Source organism: Vitis vinifera, chromosome 18 (genome assembly GCF_030704535.1).
Source record: "Vitis vinifera cultivar Pinot Noir 40024 chromosome 18, ASM3070453v1".
NCBI lineage: Eukaryota > Viridiplantae > Streptophyta > Magnoliopsida > Vitales > Vitaceae > Vitis > Vitis vinifera.
Window position 1 is genome coordinate 19,695,463 of NC_081822.1, and position 18,265 is coordinate 19,713,727.

Below are 18,265 nucleotides of genomic sequence, written 5' to 3' on the forward strand. Positions count from 1 at the left end.
TAAAATCACTCATTTACCCCTTCTCGATGTTCTTTATTGGACTTTCAATTATTCAAGGGGTATTCATAGCAATACCCATATTTTTTTCACCATGTAATAGGCCACACAGATTATAATAATACCATGTTGGTAGGACCCAACTTTGCTACCACCAAGTCAACCCATTTATAGTCATGGTTTAGGCCCACATGGTAATTTCTGGTCCATGTGGTTTCCTAACAAAATTGAAGAAAAAAAATGAAATTACTGATAATAAAGCTGCAAGCCTAATGGAGAATTAATAACGTACCTAAGTATGAAACACAAATTAGGGCAGAAAAGTGGTCGTTGTAGTGGTGCCCTTTTGTTAGTAGAAAACCCAAATGGGGAGCCACATATGACCTACTCGGTTCTCCTCTTCCCCAAACTCCTATCACATCTAGCCTTAAGCAACCAAACATTCCACCCATTCTTCATGTGTTTTTTCTTTCCTCTTCTCCTTTCCAACTTCCACACAAATCTACACATTAATGCTAGATTAAAGGGATTGATTTTGGAAATTATTAGGGCAGGAAAAGATTGATATAATTAGAATTCAACACATTTTTCATTGATTGATTAATCATATTTGAATTAAATTTACATTTATATAACCCATTTAATAAATAAATTCTTTTCCAATCGACTTATATAACACAAATTGACCTATATAATAATCATGTTGATTAACTTGTTTATAAGCATAATTTGTTGAATCATATTTGACTTGTTTAAAAGATCAATTAAATCATAAACAAGTCAGGTTAAAAAGTTAAACATAATGACTCGAATAAATTCTAATTCGACTCTATTATTACAATGGCGATCAGGTTTTGAGTGAGTGGAAAAACCTTGATGATAATAGGGTTGTTTTGAGGTTCAACCATTATTGAAAAAAAAAATAGAATAATACTAGATTTTGTGTTTGCTTATTGAAGCTTTTTATGACTAATACCATAAAAGAACAAGATTTGATATATATATATATATATATATATATGATGAAGTTAGTTTTGTAATGTTTCGTAATTTCTAAAATCTTTTGCCTAAAATGCAAGAAAACAAACTTCTACACAAATGCAATTATAAATTGGTTCCTAACACATTAACATATTGATGGGTTTCGTTATTCATGTTTTTAGTTTGTAAGGAAGTTGTTAGCTAACAAGATGAAAGATATAGCAAAGATCATCTTGAACTTGATCATTGTGTTATTGGCAAAAATGATGATTCAAATGGTGAAAAATGTTGGACATTTTGTACAACGGAATATTCAAAAGGAGGCATTTGCAAAAAATTATATAAGGTCCTATTTATCATTGTTATTATTGATGATGCATATGCTCTATCTTTAAATAATATGAATAATGCATCTATAATATCAATAAAATTTATGATTAATTAATAATTACCACATTCTTTGTATTCAAGGATGTTTTTTGTCCTAGTTGGTATTGTTGTTATCATTATTATTTAGTCTTTTTTTTATTTAGATATTATTATCCATCGAACTAAAGTATTAGGAATTTAATTCAAAGATATGAGTTGTTTGTAGAAAATAATAAATAAAATATAATTAAGCATCTATTAACTTGACTTATCTTTGCATGCTTGGTTTAAAAGGACAACAGAATTCTCAAATCCATGGAATTTTCCTTTCTCTCTCATTCATTTAATCCCTATAATTTTTTTGTTTTATAAAATTCATCCATGTAAAGTTGACATCCTTCTTTCTCTCATTTTTATTATTTATTTATCTTTGTGACGTTAATTAAATTATTTTTTTTTTAAATAATTATATGCAAAGGAGAAACAAATGCATTCCAAGACAATTTTGAATTCTAAATTATTTTTACAAGTTACTAGACTAATTCAATGCATCAAATCTCATATGATTTTAAGGATTTGTCAACAAACTCAATGTTTGATGTTGAGTGTGGTATAAAAGGATTTTGGGTAAAATGGGTGATGGGAAAAATATTTCAGTATGCTATAAACATAATTGTTCTAGAGTTCTTCACCTACCTAATATGGAAATTTGAGAGAAAAGAAAAAAACAATGGGATGAAAATTGATATGCATGATAATATTTTTTCCCTTTCATAATAATTTATAAAATTTTCAAACATATTTAATTATAAAGTGATGATCCATATCATTTATGTATAACTATTTTTATTTCAAAAGATTTATAATTTTATTTTCAATTTTTTTTCCTTATATTTAATAACTATAAGTAAGGAAGATATAAAAAAACTTATTAAAAAAAATGTAATATCTAATTTTGTTAGCAAATATGGAAACTAAAGTTTATTCCCTCACAATTTTAAAATATGTCTACATAGTTAAGGAGCTTATACATGTATATGTATATGAATTTGAATTTTTTCCTCTATCTAATATAAGATATAACAAATACTATCAAACTCAAAATGTAAATATAAATGAAAAATTATTTAGTTTGGAAAAAGTCTCAATAAGGAGTTTTGGTTCTAATTTAAATTTAAAACTAGGGTATTTATTTTTTATTTTTTAAAATATAATTTTAAATTGATTTTTAAAAATAAAATAGTTTGGTTTAAACAATAATTTTAATAACTTATATTTTATTTGCTCAAATGATTAATTTGACCTAAAATTCCTTAATTGGACGATTCACCTTAAAATCTTTATTCACTAAAGAATATATTTATTATTCTATTTTAAAAGTATGTGTTATTTTAAAAATAATAATTTCAAGTAAAGAAATCTTCAATTTGAATTGAAAAAATCATTAGGTGGTAGACAAACAAGACACGAAGTCATTCTATTCTTATCCTATTTGTCTTTGTTAGTAGGACATGTTAACATAAAATCTGGGAAAAATAAAAAATTACCATCAAATTTTTATTTTAAGTATAAGAAATATTAAAAATTAGTATAATATATATTTTTATTATAATAAAGGAAAACTATATTATAATATATTAATATTTCCATAAAATAGGAAAATAAAATAAAATAAAATAAAATCTTCGTTAAGACCTATTTAATATTCGAACTTCCTTTTTCCTTTTATTTTTTTATTTTTTTTTCTCTTCATTTTTTTTCATATAATTATTATCCTAATTTATTTTTCATTATCTCAATATATGTAAAAGTTTTTGTTTTAGTATGAAATGTTTCTAATAGAAGGGAATTTTTATAATTTTATATTTGAAATTTTGTTAAATAATTTTCTTAAGTAGGTGCTATTTGGTTTCAATTTTGAAAATTTGGAAATCTTTTTGTGGACCTTGATGTGAGAATTTTTTTATTTATTTGGTTTTTCACATATATTTCCTTATAATCATATTTAATAATTTATTTTATTCATCCCCGAGGCCTCTTCATAGAACTTGATAGACCTTTCCAGATCACCTACACGAAACATTACTTGACAGAGTGGTTCAGACGTTGGGCCTCTTTGGAATGGCCCAACAACTCTGAGACTTCTTCTCCACACCTAACTACCATGTTTTCCATCTCCACAAGGTTGGCTAGTGCTACCTCACTCATGAGGATTTGTCGACAAACAAGAATGCTGGTGGAAATCACAAGGATCTTCTGAATCTGGGCTTGAACAGCTCTCAGCCTATTGAGGTTAAGCTTAAGTGTTTCCAGATATCCCGCTTACTAGCTTCAACGATCTCTGGTTTCCAGCTCCGAGGAGCTACATTGCAGATTTTATCCCTCACTTCCAGCATGAGTTCAACAACCCGATCATAGTTGGGCTCATCCTCTTTCATATATTTCATAATACCATCCCAATAGATCCTGCAAACTACCTCTGTAAATGATAATCCGGATTTTCAAATTTTATATCAAGCCATGCATGGGACCGGCAGATGGAGAGCCATTTTATTGCCTGAGACAACTGGACTTCCTCGGATTCTTGCGCGTCTAGCTGAAATGATCTCTAAATGGATATAGGATGGGTATGGTGATGGGTGATAAACTAGTGATGGCGGGATTAAGCAAAAATGCAAGCATCTTACAGAGAAACCCATACAGTGCCAAACCAATCCCAACCAAACCAAATAAATAGTTGGAACAAACATGTAATCCTCAACGCCCACTCTCAGTCAACACGAAAATGCTAAAAAAAATCAATAGAAAATGGAGCAAAATAGTGAAGAGAATCGGAAACAAGAAAAATGATGTGGCCATACCCTGACAAGTATCCCCTCGAGCCCAGCTTCCAGCTCCCTTTCTCAAGCTCTCCCCAAAAAGTCTCGTCCGATCCTTCCCCCCCTTCCAGCTTTTCTTTCTTCCCCTATAAGCTTCCACCCGTTGCCGTTAAGTCTTCCTATAATAGAAAATTTTCACCATATTAAACCATATACAGTTGTAATTAATTATAGTTAGTTTTGATATTATTAGCTAACGTTCAATACATATAAATAGAGAATCACCTATAAGAAAAAAATAGATGTGAGAATAATTTTTTTTTAAAAAAAGCTTCTCTTTTTTCAGTTGCTTTCTCTTCATCTTTCTTTCAAGTTTTTCGGTGGTTTCACACTCAAATTTTAGTGAAAAACTACAACCAAAATTTTAAGGCGAAAGAGATGGCCAAATCAAGGAGTTTCGGGTCATTTTTCCTTGCAATGGTTGTCATATTGTCCCTAGGTTGGTTTTTATATATACCACTTATATAAATAATTTTTGTTTTATCCACCTTTCAAACTTCCATTATTTTAATTGTAAGTTTAGGCTTTTTAATATTATAATAGAATGATTTTTAAATCTTTGATTTCAAAATTGTAGATTCCGTTTATTGAATAATTTTCATATGATTTCCATTAGATATGATTATTCAATGAATATATATTTCATATTAATTTTACCTAGAAAACATGTAGAAAACAAAATTGTGTTAAAATAAATATTTTTTAATAATTGATGATGTATATATGTATGCGCATTTGTAGAAAAGAAGTTCTAGAAATTATGTAACAAATTTTAGGAATGACACTAATAAGCCAATTGATTATAATGCATGTCATATTGATCAGTTTTGCTATTCATGTTTTCAGTTTGCAAGGAAGTAGTTAGTCAACAAGATGGAAGGTGTTGCAAAGATCACCCAAAACTTGGACACTGTGTTCCTGGCAAAGATGATGATCCAAATGGTGGAAAATGTTGGACATATTGTATCACAAAATGTTCAAAGGGCGGCTTATGCAAAAAATTATCTGGTGGTCGTCATGTTTGTCATTGTTATTGTTGATCATATGTTGCATATGAGTATAATATGAATAATATCGATCTATAATATCAATAAAGTTTATAAATAATAACTTTGATTATATTATTCTTTTAGTGGATGTCTTTTGTTTAATTTTATTGTTGTTGTTATTATTAATATATAAAAACACACTATTGTTACCCTCTTCTTCTTCATTTAAATCTTTTCATTCTCCAAAGTCTATTGGATTAAAATTTAAGAAATTCAATTCAAAGTTACAAATTGTTTGCCAAAAAAAAACGAAAGAAAGAAAGTATATTATAAACTAATAATTAACCGAGTTATTATTACTAAACATCTTATTGATGTACTATTTTACCTAATCAACTTCAACCTTTATAATTTTCTATCTAATGTTTGGTTTAAGAGGACAACATAATGCACAAATCTATATATTATAAGCACTTTGTTTTGAGATTTTTTATTTCGTGTTCTTTTAGAATAATATAGAAAGAGGTGTTTTCAGATAACATCTTTTAGTTGTTTTATGTTAGTTTTCACCTATTTTATGGGGGTTGTTTTAAAAAATAACTATAGAAACATGTAAAATGATTTAAAATAAAATATTAGATATAAAAATTATTTTTAAAACATATTAATAATATTAAAAGTAGATTAAAAACATTTCAGGTTTTCAAACAATTTTTTTTTTCTGCAAAAACATTCTCAAAAACTGTTTTTTAAAAATTATTTTTGAAAATAGTTACCAAATAGGGCCTTGATTTATTTTTTTTCAAAAACACTTTTTAGGTTAAAAACATTTCTAAGAATCACCGCTAAAAGAATTCTAAATTTTTTTATAATATTATAAAATTTGCATTGAATTGAAATTTTATTAGAATTAAAAAGAATAATGTATTAATGAAATATAAAAAGAGAAAGTTTAGATTTTAAAAAAGGTAAATAAAGTTCCAAAGTAATTAATAAATAAATAAATTATTTAGAATTCTTTATATATATATATATATATATAAAGAATGTTATATATTAAAGAAATATGGAAAAGGAATGTTGAGAGAAAAATAGATGGTTTAGAGTTTAGGATAATTAATAAGGAAAAATATATATATATTAAAAATATCAAAGAAATATATAATGCATGAAAATATTTTTTAATATGAGAAAGAGTATGTTAAGGAAGGAAAAACTTACAAAAATATTTTTTATATACAGGACATACGAGCAATTTTTAATATGTGATAAAGTTATTTTAGAGAAGAAAAATCCTCTACACACTTGATTTTTCAAAATTTTCTATCAAGTTTAGATTATTGGTAATAGATATGGAGCAGCATAGATATAGATATAGGTATGGTACGTGTTTAAATATCAAATTAAAAAAAAAATTTAGAAAGAGAAAGAAAGTGCATAGAAGTAAAAAACGGTTTCCATTATTAATTTTTTATCTCACTAAATGTAGTTAGTATTTATTACAAATAACTTTCCTCATCCCAACTTTCTTCAATTAAACCTAATTTATTTTTCTATTTTTTTAATTTTAAATAGTTTTGTTCGAGAGACTAATAAATTTTCTACTCAATTCACATTAAATTATTATTATTTAAAATTTTATTTATTGAAATTTTTAATAATTTATTTTGCTTTTCTTTAAATCCTCATAATCTTAAATATTTATGTGTAATTATTCTTCAAATTAGAAACTTATTTATACATTTTTTTTAACTCTTAATTTCTTTTCAGGAATGTTGAGAGTTATGCCCAATAGAAAAATGAAAAGATGTATGAATGTACACAATTCAGAGAGTAAAAAATTGATATTTCTATATCTATATGTTTTATTAAAAAGAGAATTTTCTTTTCTAATTTATGTATTTCTCTATAACACCACTTTTATTTTTGTTTTTATGTTTCTTATATTCAAACATTGTTATAATAAACGAATTGTGATATCTGAACTAATATTTCAGAATTTTAAAAGAAAAAATGTTACCTCCTTGAAAAAGGGTTTCAAATTAAAAAAAGATAAATAGAAATGTAAAGTTTTATTGGATTAAAAATTAATAACGTTTTAACTTAGTTTCTATTTGTCCTTATTTTTCATTTTTTTTCTTTTCCCCTATTTTTAAAATTTAGCTCTTTTTATTGTATATATTTTGAGTTGGAATTAATGATAGTCTTAAAAGTTTTAAAATTGTTAATTAAAATATTATAACTTTTTCATGAAAAATTCCTATTGGTTAAGAATAATAAAAAAAAGTTTTTGTTTCTTCTATGATGGGAGAAATCTTAATGGAGTAGTTTGAACGAGAAAATCCACATTACTTTCTGTTATTGATCTTTTAGGTCTATATACAAATGAAGTTGCTAATAGTTCCTAACAGCTTATGGTAATAGTTTCTTCTACTAACAACTTTTCAATTTGAGACTTCTCAATTGTCTAACATCTTGGATCTTAACTGGTGCATATCTATTGCTATGTTTCTTGATGGTTGTCATATGATTCTTTTCTCTACCTAAAATTTATTTATTTCTTTAAACTAGTAAAGATTATGATTTTATGATATTAAATATATTTTTTAATTTAATATTCATGTTAGTTGACATTTAACTATCATACTAATAATTTTGAATTTTCGTGTAATGCACAAGCATTATGTCACGCCCCAAAACCCACTCCAGGACATGATGATTATTTCACACCTCAAGTCCAAAGGCTCAAAGTGGAAACGATACAAACATTCGTATTGTAACTGAAAATTTACCAATTACCAAATTCTTGTCTAGAGTAGTAGGACAAAATTCTAAAATCTCCAAGTATCAACTTTTAAAAAAACTAATACATCAACCAAAGTGTTATTGTCTAAATAACTCCAAACTCAAAATAATTCCTACTAGAATTAAGTTTTAACATTTAAACAATTTCTAAAATAAAAAGAGTTTAAACAAATGTCCTAATAAAGCCAAATTTCCCTCCTAACAGTCACTCGTCGCTTGAACTAAGGTTACTTGAAAGATTATCAACAAATGGGATAAGCTCAAAGCCCAATAAGGAATATTAATATAGTTTCATGGATCAAACATTTTCAATCATGCTTTCAAATAGGAGATATAACATATATTTTTTTTCATAAAAACTTTTGAGTTCAAAATACTAATACATTCAAACTTTTCAACAAAACTTTCTCATATCCATTTCAAAACAATTTCTCATCAAAACCAAATCAAATTCATTCAAAATATTTTTACTCTGGTTATCAAATAACAAATGGTGCTCCATTAAAATATACTTTCCATACAAAACACATATTTGATCTATGTGAAAAGATAAAAATAATATTTCTACACATTTCAAAAAACAATAAAAAAAAGGAAATTATTTTCTTTTATAAAAATCTACATTAATTTCCCTTACCTTGAAGTAGCGCTAAAAAACCTAAAGTATTTAGCTTGACGAATATACTCCTCAGCTAACATAATATCATACACAATTATCTAAAGGTAAAAATTTGACAATCCTAAAAATATTTTATTTAGTATTAGGGATCCTAATTAATTTCTCATACTAATATTATTACCACCCAATATTATTCTTAACTTCTTAAACAATAATAATATAATTTAATGAATTTTCAAATTTTTTATAAACTCATATTTCTTCCAAATCTTATTCTAACCATTTATTTCTTTTGTATACTTAAACTAAATAATTACTATTATTATTACTATATTTTTTTCGATACCCCGCAACATCCAAACAACCATTATTATTATTATTATTATTATTATTATTATTATTATTATTATTATCATTATTCGTATTATTCTTATTATTCTTATTATTCTTACGTCACTTATTAGCATCCAAATCACACAATTCTCACTATTATTATTATTATTCTTACGTCACTTACAAGCATCCAAATCACATAATTCTTACTATTATTATTATTATAATAATTATAATTATAATTAGTATTATCATTATTCTTATTAATCCCAATGTCCCTCTTACTTAACAAAATACCCCATGTACTTTTAATAACTCCAACAACCCTACCAACTCTACTCATTATTATTATTTTAATTTATTCTACTACCACCCTTTGCCTCTCACGATTACATATTATTTTTTTTCCACCCCAACATAGTGCCTCAAATCTAAAATCCAAAAAACATGCAATTCTTCTTCTTATTATTTTCCAATCCATTAAGCCACATATAATCATATATTTATTTGCTCATTTAATTTTTAAAATTTCATTATTTAGATCTATTCCTCTAAAAAAAATTTGAATTTGCCTATTTTCATCAATGAAACAATCTATATTCATAATTTCTATTTTTTGATCTTAAAATAAATTAACTAAACTAACCCTAATCTAAATTAAAATTTTCTAAAGAATATGTAATGTGTTCAAAACTAACTAACGAATATAATATATTAATTTAGGTTTAGAATCTTACTTGGAAAAATTTGAATTTCAAACTCTAGACCTTCAAACCTTTAGCCTACATTTTCCAATTCTCTAATTTTTGGTTAATAGAGTTTTCTGAATAAAAAAGACAAGGAAAATGTAATTTATACCAAGGGTTATTAATTGCAAAAGGACTCTTTTACCTTTAATGAATTTAATTAATTAATTAATTTATAATTTACTATTTTGCCCCTAAAGTTTATTTTGGGGTGTTACACATTGTGTGTCTCTAACCAATAATTTAATATTTATTTAAAATAAATTAAGGTTTATGTGAATTTTTAAATATTATATTTTGTTATTAAAATATTTTAATATTACCATTGATTTTTACCAAAGAAAAAAAAATATGATTATGATATTTATTTAAAAATACCATTATAGAAATATTCTGTGAAATGTTAAAACCAAAAATTAATCGGTGTATTTAGTATGTAAATGAGTTTGTAATATACTCTATCACTTATTTCTCCATACACTTACTTTCTATATTGATACAAGGTTCACAAAAAATAAATAAATACAAACCTGGAGACTCTATTGGATAGATTGTCCCTAGGTAATGAAAAGAATATTTTCACATCAACTCAAGGGAGGGAAGTGTTATTTAACACATAAAGTATTTCCTTTTTCAATATTGAAATGAATTCTCTTCTTATTGAAATATTTTATTATGAGATACATTGACTTTACAAAAATATTTATTAGGATTGAATTTCTTTTAGTTAGCTTTCTATTTCCTTCTATTGGTATTCTTTACTTATTGTAAGTCTTCCTAGTGAAATCTTCCTATAAGTGAAATTTTTCATCATATTAAGCCATATATCTAATTAATTATTAGATAGTTAATTTTGATATTAATAGAAGGTTGTAACCCTTTCAATATTGACACCTAAAGTATATCCTTTTTCAATATTGAAATCGATTATCTTCTTATGGAAATATTTTTTTTGATGAGATACATCGACTTTACAAAGTTGACAGTAATTAATATTTTTAATTACTGAATTTTTTTTAGTTGGTTTTCTATTTCTTTTATTGGTATTCTTTACTTATTGTAAGTCTTCCCATATCAGTGAAATCTCGTTATAATTGATATTTTTCATCATATTAAGCCATATATTGTTGTAATTAATTATTAGATAGTTAGTTTTGATATTAATAGAAGGTTGTAACCATTTCAATATTGACACGTAAAGTATTTCTGTGGACCCGGTATTTTGCTCGATGCGTTCCCACTCGATGGCGCAACTGACTTTTTATTTATTTTGTTGAAAAATATGATTTTTAGAAAAAGACTTGGAGTCCCCACTATTTTTGTTTTAATATTTTTTTAAGGGGAAAACAAAATAAGAAAGAAAACCCTAAGTGTGACTTCTTATTGGGAAAAGATAGGTCTATGAAAAATTGAGTTTGGGTTCGGGGGTCAGGTTACTTATTGGGAAGGTACGATAAAGACTATAGCACCCCTCTAAGCCCCTAAAAATGGGTCTCTACTAAATAAGGTGAGATAAGTATGACAACTAATAAGGAAATCAATGGATACCAATGAAATGATAGAATAATAAAACAAATCGAGCATGACAATGAATGAATAAATGAAGTAGGAGTGAGAACGTACCTTAACAGCAAGTAATAGTGCGCTATCATAGAAACAAGGTTAGCTCGAGTATAAAATTATCACATGCATATCAAAGAGTAAGACAAAGATCCAACAATATTCATTAAGTATAACAATTGACAATCAGAAGAGAAAACTCTCATATGTGGGGACCCCACCAAAGCCCAATTTATCTTGCATGAATTAGTCTCACAAATTCCATCATTTTGGAATTATGAAAAATTCATTCTTGCTTATTTAAAATCAAGAGAAACAAAAAAATTATTTTGAAATCAAAGAAAAATGTATGAAGGTGCTTGGTTGAAAGAAAAAGGCAATAAGTTTATTAAAAATGGGATTTTTGGTGACCTTGAACCTTAAGAAAAGATGAAAAGTGGTAGAATTAAAGAAATATTTGAAAACTGGAGTGAAATTAAAATTATTTGAAAGAAAACTAAAGTTTTGAAATTTATTCAAAAATTGAAAGCTCAAAAATTGAAAGCTCGAAAATTATTTGAAAATTGGCGTTTTGAAAATTAAATTCAAGAATTGGAATTTTGGGAATTAAATTTGAAAGAATTTGGAATTTTGAAAATCATTTAAGAATTGGAGTTTTGAAAATTAAATTATGAAAATTGGAATCTTGGAAATTATTTGAAGATAGAATTTTAAAAATAAATAAATAAAATAATAATAATAATAATAATAATATAATAATAATAATAAACAAAAGTGAAAATTGAGATTTTAGAAATTGAAAATTAAATTCAGAAATTGGAATTTTGAAAATCATTTAAAGAAGGAATTTTGAAAATAAATAAATAAATAAATAAAAAGAATAATAATAATAACGAAAATGTAATGTGAAAATTGGAATTTTAGAAACTAGGAATTAAATTTGGAAATCGGAATTTTGAAGAATTGTTTAAAGATGGAATTTTAAAAATGAATAAATAAATAAATAAGTAAATAAAATAATCATAATGACGAAAATAATAAAGATTAAATGAATAAATGTGAAAATTAGAATTTTGGAAATTGAATTTGGATATCAAAATATGAAGGAATGATAAATAGAATAAATAAATAAGGTGCAGTGATTGGCATTGCAAGCCCAAAGGTGGCCATGCAAAGTGTGGGCCCGAGGCAGCATATCAAAACGAAAAGGGCACTCTTAATATAGGATTCACAACTCGTCCACATTAGTATCCTCTCTTTTGGAACGGCCCATTGCTGAAGGCCTAGTCAACACTGATTGTTTGCGTGAGAAATTCAGTCTCATTCATCACAGCCCATGCTCCCTCAAGATTCACATATTCAAACAATGCATTCCCTTTTACAAGCCCAATACAACACTAAAAAATTTAAATGCAAATCCTTAACCTCTCTAAACTCACCAAATGCATTTTGCAGGTCATTCCCTTCTGCTATTTCATATCTCTAACTCCCTACCTTCTGCTTCCTCTAAGCCTTCCTCTCATCACCAGTGGTGTGCCTCTCATGCATGGAATCACGAGGAATTCCCATTTTTGCTGAGTGGCAAAGACGCCCATGGTCATGACTTCTATCTCTTCTTCCTCGTTTCCGAACTTGGCCTGGTTACACCAACAAGTGCTGGTGTCGGCATGGATCCCAATGTTGGAGAGGCTGTCGATAGGAATGGGGCTTGTTCTCTTGGTCACCTCGGCTATGGGTTTCGTCTCCACCCGGTCGCACCTTCCTTACCGACTGTTAGAAATATAGAATAATTGTATTCTATTCTGTGGTTAAAAGAGTATACATCAGTGCCTTTATATAGGAGGCATATATGTGTAGTACAAGGGTGCAGTACAAAGGTGTAGTACAAGTGCAGTACAAAGGTGTAGTACAAGTGTATAGTACAAGTACTATACAAGTAACCTAACTGGGCCTAAAGCCCACAATACAATATACTTTAACAGCCCCCCTCAACTTCAAGGTGGATGTGAGACCAACTTGAGGTTGTCAACTAAATCACGAGTGCGTCTCTTAGGAAGAGACTTAGTGAAGATATCTGCAAGTTGATCTTTGGAGGAGACGGAGAAAAGCTTAAGAGCACCATGGAGAAGATGATAACGGATAAAATGACAATCAATCTCGATGTGTTTAGTCCGTTCATGAAAGACATCATTGTGAGCAATATGAATAGCACTCTGGTTGTCACAATAAAGAGGAGTAGCAGAGGAGGTGGATACACCCAAATCCTTAAGGAGCCATCTTAGCCAAAGGAGCTCAGATGTGGTATCAGCAAGGGCACGATATTCTGCTTCAGTACTGGAGTGGGCCACAAAGGTTTGTTTCTTACTTCGCCAAGAAATCAAAGAAGAACCAAGGAGGAAGCAATAACCTATAGTGGACCTGCGATCAGTAGGATCTCCTGCCCAATCAGCATCTGAGAATGCACGGAGTACAAGAGGAGACTGGGCTGAGTAGAAAAGGCCATGAAAAAGGGTACCCTTCAGGTATCGAAGAATGCGCAGAACAACAGCATAGTGAGTTGATCGTGGAGCAGACAAATACTGGCTCACCTGATGAACAACATAGGAGATGTCTGGAAGAGTAACTGTGAGGTAAACTAAGCTGCCAACCAATCGTCTGTAAAGAGAAGGATTAGACAATGGTTTCCCCCCCAAGGGTGTCAGATGCGCATTAAGTTCAACTGGAGTGTCAACTGTTTTGTTGTCAATGAGCCTAGCTTGAGACAACAGGTTAGAAGCATACTTGGCTTGAGAAATATAAAGACCATCTGTGGAATGAGTAATTTCAAGACCCAAGAAATAGCTGAGATGTCCAAGATCTTTCATCTCAAACTGCTGACTGAGAAAATCCTTGAGTTCTTGAATGCCACTAAGGTCATCACCAGTTATGATCATATCATCCACATAGAGAAGAAGCAAAATAGTGCCTTTATCAGTACGACGAAGAAATAAGGCAGAATCATATGGACTGGCGGTGTAACCCAAGCGAAAAATAATGGAGCTGAACTTGGCAAACCAAGCACATGGGGCTTGTTTGAGACCATAAAGTGCACGTCGAAGATGACAAACCTTGTTTGATTCAATAGAGAGACCAGGAGGAGGTTGCATATAGACTTCTTCACTCAGATCCCCATTAAGGAAGGCATTTTTAACATCCATCTGAAAAAGATCCCATTTACGAGCAGCAGCAACAGCTAAGAGAGCACAAACAGATGAGATACGAGCAACTGGAGCAAACGTCTCTTCATAATCAATCCCATACTCTTGTGTAAAACCTTTGGCAACAAGACGAGCCTTATAGCGCTCAACGGATCCATCAGAGCGAGTCTTGATCTTATAGATCCACTTACAACCAACCACAGACTGTCCAGGAGGGAGAGTAACCAGGTCCCAAGTATGGTTTTTGGTTAATGCATCAAGTTCCTCTTTCATTGCAATCTGCCATAAAGGGTCAGTAGAGGCTTCACGATAGGTTTGAGGCTCGTGAAGTGTAGCAAGGGCAGTGTAACAATGATAGTCAAGGAGGTGTGGAGGAATGGATCTTACCCGGGTTGAGTGGCGAGGTGGAATGTCTTGTGGAGGATCTTCAGGCAGAGCAGGAGCAGGGGACCCAGGCTCAAAGTGGGGTAGCTCGTGAATAATCTGTTCATCTGCAACCTGTCTAGGAGAAGCATCAAAGATATCTGGAGAGAAGTCTAAATGAAGATCAAAAGTATTTGCAGAAGGAACAAGAGACTCATCGGGAAAGATTTCTAAAACAGAGGAGTTAGTCAAGGAAGAACGAAAGTGAGAGAGTTCAACAAACAATCGATGTTCCCAAAAGACAACATTACGAGAAACGCGAAGACGATGAGAAACAGGATCATAACACCTATACCCCTTTTGAGTTTCGCCATAACCAAGAAAACAACAGAGTCTAGATCGAGGCTCAAGTTTGTTGTGCTCATGAGGCTGAAGAAGAACAAAACAAGCGGATCCAAAGAAGCGAAGGTGATGATAGTTAAGGGGTGACCCAAAGAGACGCTCATACGGAGTCTGATTATGGATGACAGTACTTGGAATGCGGTTAATTGCATGAACAGCATGAAGACTGGCTTCACCCCAAAATGGGGCAGGAATTTTGGTAGAAAGAAGTAAAGCACGAACAGTGTCAAGAATATGACGAAGTTTTCTTTCGGCTCGACCATTTTGCTGAGAGGTACCTGGACAGGTTAGATGATGGATAGTGCCATAGGAATGTAACAGAGTTTGAAATGCATGTTGAGTATATTCAAGAGCATTATCAGATCGAAAGGTTTTGATACGTTTGGAGAATTGAGTTTCAACCATTTTTGCAAAGTTGCTATATATTGATAAAATTTCAGAACGAGATTTCATAGGAAAAATCCAACTATAACGAGAGTAATCATCAATAAAAACAACAAAATATCGAGATCCACCAATACTAGCAACAGGAGAAGGTCCCCAAACATCAGAATGAATTAACTCAAAAATACTTTTAGAAATGGAGTCACTGTTATTGAAAGGCAAAGGTGGTTGTTTTCCTAACTGACATGAAGTGCAATCAAAATTGTCTTTAGACACAGAACCCAACAGACCTCTAGACACTAACTGTTGTACCCGAGAAGATGGTGCATGACCAAGACGAGAATGCCAAAGCGCAAGAGAAGGTAAGGAAGAAACTGCAGCTGTTGCAGCAGCAACAGAAACAGGAGCAACAGGTGGAAGATGAAGATTGTTCACGGGAAACATACGCCCAACTCTAGGACCGGTCCCAAGCTCCTGCCCCGTCCTCGGATCCTGTACAATACACCCAGAATAGTAAAAAATAAGGCGATAACCGAGTTCAGCTAATTGTCCCACAGAGCACAAATTATAGGATAGGTCAGGTACGTGGAAGACTCCAGGAATAGAAAGGGTAGAGGTTGAAACAAAACCTAGACTATTTCCATGCATGGTGGAACCATCGGCTATATGAATATTTAGAGGATGTGGTGCAGGGTCAAGGTTGGTGAACAGGGATGAGTGAGGTGTCATGTGATTGCAGCAGGCAGAATCAAAGAGCCAAGTTTGAGACTTACCAGGTAGAACAGATAAGGCAGTGGAAAGAGATGCATTACCAACCATACGAACAGCCTGAGCTATGATCTCCTGTAGTTCAGTGGAAGAGAGGTTGATAGTAGATCCAAAAGACTGGGACGTGGAAACCATTGGCGGAGTAGGTGCAGTATTAGCAACAGCAGCAGTAGATTTGTTACGACGGTAACAAGTCTCAATGGTGTGGCCAGGACGTTTGCAATAGTTGCAGAACTTCTTGTTGGTTTGCTTGCGACGATTGCTAGAGCCAGAAAAATCACCTAATTGCTGAGGTTGCTCTATGAGTGGAGTAGATGGAGTAATAGCCAAAATATTGAGCTTATTCTAGGCTTGAAGGGTTGCAAGACGAGCTTCTTCTCTAACCAACTCATTCACAGCAGTATCAAGAGAGGGAGCAGGACTGCGATTTAGCAGCTGACCACGAATGGGCTCAAAGTCCTTGTGAAGTGACATCAAGAATTCATAGAGGCGAAATTCATCTCTAATGGAAGCATATTGCTGAGCATCTTTTGAGCATCCCCAAGTTGGATCAGAAAGGTCAATTTGGTCCCAAATGAAGCGAAGCTGATCATAATAGTCATTGATGGATTGCCCCGGTTCTTGCCTGAGTTGATGCAATTCAACCACTAACTGATATTTCATGGATCCATGAGTAGTGGAGTACCTTTTGGTCAACATATCCCATGCAGATTTTGCATCGTCAAAGCTGCCCAATAGGTTGGAAATAGAGGGAATGGAAGTGTTCCGGATCCATGTGAGGATCATGTGGTTATGACTATCCCATTCAATCATGCGACTAAGAAAGACAGCATCTTCTTCACTTGCTCCTTTGACAGGAATAGTCATTGCACCAGTACAATAATGCCAGAGCATGCGGCTCTTAAGAAAACTGCGCATAGCTTGAGACCAGGATAAGTAATTTTTAGTCCCCTTCAATACAGTATGGATGGGGCGAGGAAGAAAAACATCCTTCTTATCCATTTAGGGACGCAATATGCAAAAACCGACTGCAAAAATGAAATCTATACGAAAAACTGGGTAAAGAGAACCTGGCGGGGGGAAAAAGTCAACTGAACGGTCAACGGTCAACGTTCGGTCAACGCTGGTCAACGGTCAACGTTGGTCAACAGTCAATGGTCACCGGTCAACGGTCAACGACTGGAGATGACGTCAGCAGATCAGTGGATGCTGACGCAGCTAGGGCTGACGTGGCAGCGCGTGGAGGCCTGACGAGCTAGGGCTGATGTGGCAACGCGTGGGGGGCGCGTGGGGGCGCGTGAGGGCGCGTGGAGGCACGTGGAGGCGCGTGGAGGCGCTGCAGAATCTTTGAGCAGCGCGTGGGGGCGCGTGCGGTCTCCGATGGCGGCGAGATATCCACGAATGTGTAGATCGGCGCTGGACGATCTCAGTGGTACCTTCAAAAGTGAAATCGGAGCAATATTCGCAGCGGTGATGCAAAGGGCAGTGGTCTGTGCAGTGTGAGACTTCTTAATGACTGCGGTTGCAGGTCCGGAACCCAGGGATGACGACTGGATGACGTCGGAGGTTCAACGGCAAGAGGCTACAGCGGCAGTTGTGATGGCGGAAGCGCTTAGTGAAAAAAGGAAGTCACACTAATGAAGACAAGACTGCTAAGAAAAAGGTCAGAGCAGTGGCTCTGATACCATGTTAGAAATATAGAATAATTGTATTCTATTCTGTGGTTAAAAGAGTATACATCAGTGCCTTTATATAGGAGGCATATATGTGTAGTACAAGGGTGCAGTACAAAGGTGTAGTACAAGTGCAGTACAAAGGTAGTACAAGTGTATAGTACAAGTACTATACAAGTAACCTAACTGGGCCTAGAGCC

At 31.6% G+C, this 18,265-nt stretch overlaps 2 protein-coding genes across 2 annotated transcripts in view; one reads left to right on the top strand and one right to left on the bottom strand.

The window, feature by feature from the left end:
• LOC132253134 (protein CLMP1-like) overlaps positions 1-18,265 on the top strand; it is an 86,046-nt gene that overhangs the window by 49,402 nt on the left and 18,379 nt on the right. The window lies entirely within an intron of this gene.
• LOC109122214 (retrovirus-related Pol polyprotein from transposon RE2) lies at positions 13,242-16,498 on the bottom strand. The gene is made up of 3 exons (XM_059734538.1): positions 16,398-16,498; positions 15,813-16,116; positions 13,242-15,518 (listed from the first exon to the last, which is right to left on the bottom strand). Exons 1-3 carry the CDS (start codon positions 16,431-16,433, stop codon positions 13,273-13,275), a joined length of 2,586 nt encoding a protein of 861 aa, XP_059590521.1. The 5' UTR covers positions 16,434-16,498; the 3' UTR covers positions 13,242-13,272.

Coding starts and splice junctions, on each gene's coding strand:
- LOC109122214 (XM_059734538.1), bottom strand. CDS start 16,433: ATGCATCTCTTTCCACTGCCTTATCTGTTCTACCTG. Junction 16,117..16,397: donor TGCCTTATCTGTTCTACCTG/GTAAGTCTCAAA, acceptor TGTATTGTACAG/GATCCGAGGACGGGGCAGGA. Junction 15,519..15,812: donor CAGTGACTCCATTTCTAAAA/GTATTTTTGAGT, acceptor TAACCTGTCCAG/GTACCTCTCAGCAAAATGGT.